A 2,738-nucleotide genomic window follows, 5' to 3' on the forward strand; every position below is an offset into this window, starting at 1 on the left:
ACTGCAGCAGGTGATGAGGGAAGAGTGGGACCTCAAGGCCGCAGGAAAGAGGGACAAGGACAGCAGGCAGGCCCGCTGTGGGGAGGTGCCTTGGGCACGGGGCAGCAGGTCTGCCTGGCCTGGCTGCAAGTGCCCCACAAGGCTGCTTGGAGGACAAGGGGCAGGAGAGGGGCGGGGGCCAGCTGAGCTCTGCCAGAGGCCCAGCATGGCCCTGGTAGCCCTGCCCGCCAGGCGATGTGGTGTCAGCCACTGGCCAAGTGCCCAGGCTGCCTGCGCCCTCAGACACCCGGCCACAGCAAGGAGTCACATGACCACCTCCCAGACTGGCAGGAGCCAGGATGGTCTCATTAGCAGCTTCTGCTCAGCACACTCAAGGCTGACCACTCTAGGGTCCACTAAGGCCAACGGGAACGCATCTCCCTCCAGGGCAGGTGAGCCTGGAACCTAGGGCTGACTGGGTGGGTGGGTGGGTGGTATGGACATCCGTGGCTCCCCGGGGCTGTGCTGGGAGGGCTCCTCTAGGAGGGCCCAGGCAGCAGGAGGCTGGGTCGTGTGTCCTGGACAAACAGCAAGCCCAAGCCTCGGCAAACCAGGGTCTCTGGAAGATTCCATGACGTTCAAAATACAGTCTCCTGTGCCTACAGGCCCGTGTATGCTGCTCATTGCCCTGCGCCTGTTCCTGCCCACCCCCACATCCCCCCAGGACCTCTGCACTCCGTGTCCTGAGACCAGGTGCCTGCTGCCTCTGCAGGCAACGGGTGGACAGCTCCGCCTCTTAGCCTGTTTCCTACCCCAGAGACCAGGATGAAAGCCCCTGCCTCGATGTGGTGTGAGAGGACAGAGTTGAGGGCTGGGAAAGGCCAAGGCCAGACTTGCCCAGGGCCCGAGAAGACTCACCAGCGGGAGAGATCTGCTGAAAGATGTTGTTCACGGGGAGCCCCTCCTTGCGCAAGGACCAGCACTCCACGAGGCTGCTCGTCGGGCTGGACGCACACAGGAGCACCTGGGGTGTGGCTGGGTCAGGCATGGGGACAGGGCCTTCCGAGTGTCCCCCCCAGCCCCGGGACCTCACAGGCCTGTGAACTGGGCCCACACCCTGGAGCGAGGTCGCACAGCACAGGACCTCCCTGAGGAGGGCACAAGGGAACCACACAGGGGCTTCCAGACTTTTGGGGCCCACAGGGAATTCAGGTGACCTGGGGGATCAAAGACACGCAGTCCTCGTCCCTGGGCCTGTGCTATGTTACTTCCTGGGGCAGAGGGGCTCTGAGGTGGCAACATGGGAGGCCCTGAGCTGGGGTCACCCAGGGTCACCACAGGGACCTCCTGAGAGGAGGCAGGAGGGTCAGAATCAGGGAGCCTGCAAGACACTGTGCTGCTGGCCCTGGAGCTGGAGGAGGGGGCTGGGGCCGAGGGCTGCGAGGCCTCAGGAGCTGGAGGAGGGGACCAGGACTGTCCTTCCCTGGGCCTCAGCAGCTGAAAGAGGGGGATGAGGACTCTTCCTGGGGTCACAAGACCTGGAGGAGGGGGACAAGGACCCTCCTTGGGAGACCCGGTCTGCTGCACCGAGATCTTGGCAGGAAGGCCCCAGTCAGCTCCGGACTCAACCTGAGGGAAAGATCCATGCTGCTTATGCCAGTGAGCACGGTGGCGGCTCCTCACCTGCTCGGACATGTCCCGGGCCAGGAACTTGAGGTGGGTGATGGCGGGGAACTTGTCCTTGCGACTGAGGTCTGTGGTGCAGCGCATGAAGAGCGAGGGCAGGATCTCTGTGTCAATGCGGCACTTCTCGCTGACCACGCTCACGCACACCTTGTAGAACTGCACGGGCGAGGCACTGCTGCCATCCGCGGTGGCTACCACAATGTTGCCGCCGCCCGTGAAGGCGATGTCAGCCAGGGCCACGCGGCCACGCAGCCGGCACAGGCTCTCGGTGGACGTCAACACCTGCCCGCTGGGTTTGAGCAGGGACACTGTGACCAGGCCGCTGACGGTCACGGCGATCCAGCCCTCCATGGGCTTGCCACCAAACAGCGTGAGTGACGGTGAGAACTTGACGCGGGAGAACTTCTCACCAAAGCTGGAGGCACCTGACTGTAAGGGAGAGGCGAAAGGCCTGCTCAGCCTGGGGTCTGCCTTTCCTGACCCGACAAGCCCCTCTGGTCACTGCACCCACAGAAACACCAGCACACTGGAAGGTGGCCAAAGAGTCCCTGGGCCTGAGCCGCTGCTGCCTAGCCACTGGAGCACTGCATGATATGGGCCTCCCTCTCTGAGCCTCAGTGTCCTCTGCTGCTGACAGAAGCAGAACAAGTCTTTGGAGGAAACGGGTGAATGTACACACAGCATCATGACTTTTCCCTGTAAAAGGCCAGACAGTCCCTGCTGCAGCCCCCGGGCTGTTTCTGCCTGTGTAGGGCAGGAAAAGCCACAGAGACACTGTCCACAAACAGGTGTGGCTGTGTGCCAGCAAAGCTTCATCTAGAGAGGCAGGTAGGGAGCCCAGCACAGTGGCACCTCCTGCTACCCCAGCCACTCAGGAGGCGGAGCAGGAGGATCCCAAGTCCAAGGCCAGGCTGGGCAACTTAGCAAGATCCTGTCTCAAAATAAAATAAGAATTTTTCAAAAAGGGCTGGGATGAGGCTCAGTGGTAGACTGCTTGCCTGTGATGTGTAAGGCCCTGGGTTCAATTCCTAGTACTGCAAAAAAAAAAAAAAAAAAAAAAAAAAAAAAAAAAA

General features: G+C 61.4%; 1 protein-coding gene across 1 annotated transcript; it reads right to left on the reverse strand.

The window, feature by feature from the left end:
* Positions 1-876: 876 nt before the first annotated feature.
* Positions 877-2,313, reverse strand: LOC107134987 (mediator of RNA polymerase II transcription subunit 16-like; the record flags this gene model as incomplete). Its single annotated transcript, XM_015476961.2, has 2 exons — positions 1,663-2,313; positions 877-1,003 (listed from the first exon to the last, which is right to left on the reverse strand). Coding segments are annotated over exons 1-2 (481 nt in total), but the record flags the coding sequence as incomplete, so codon positions are not given.
* Between the last annotated feature and the right edge of the window lie 425 nt (positions 2,314-2,738).

This window comes from Marmota marmota, unplaced genomic scaffold (genome assembly GCF_001458135.2).
Source record: "Marmota marmota marmota unplaced genomic scaffold, marMar, whole genome shotgun sequence".
Taxonomy (NCBI): Eukaryota; Metazoa; Chordata; class Mammalia; order Rodentia; family Sciuridae; genus Marmota; species Marmota marmota.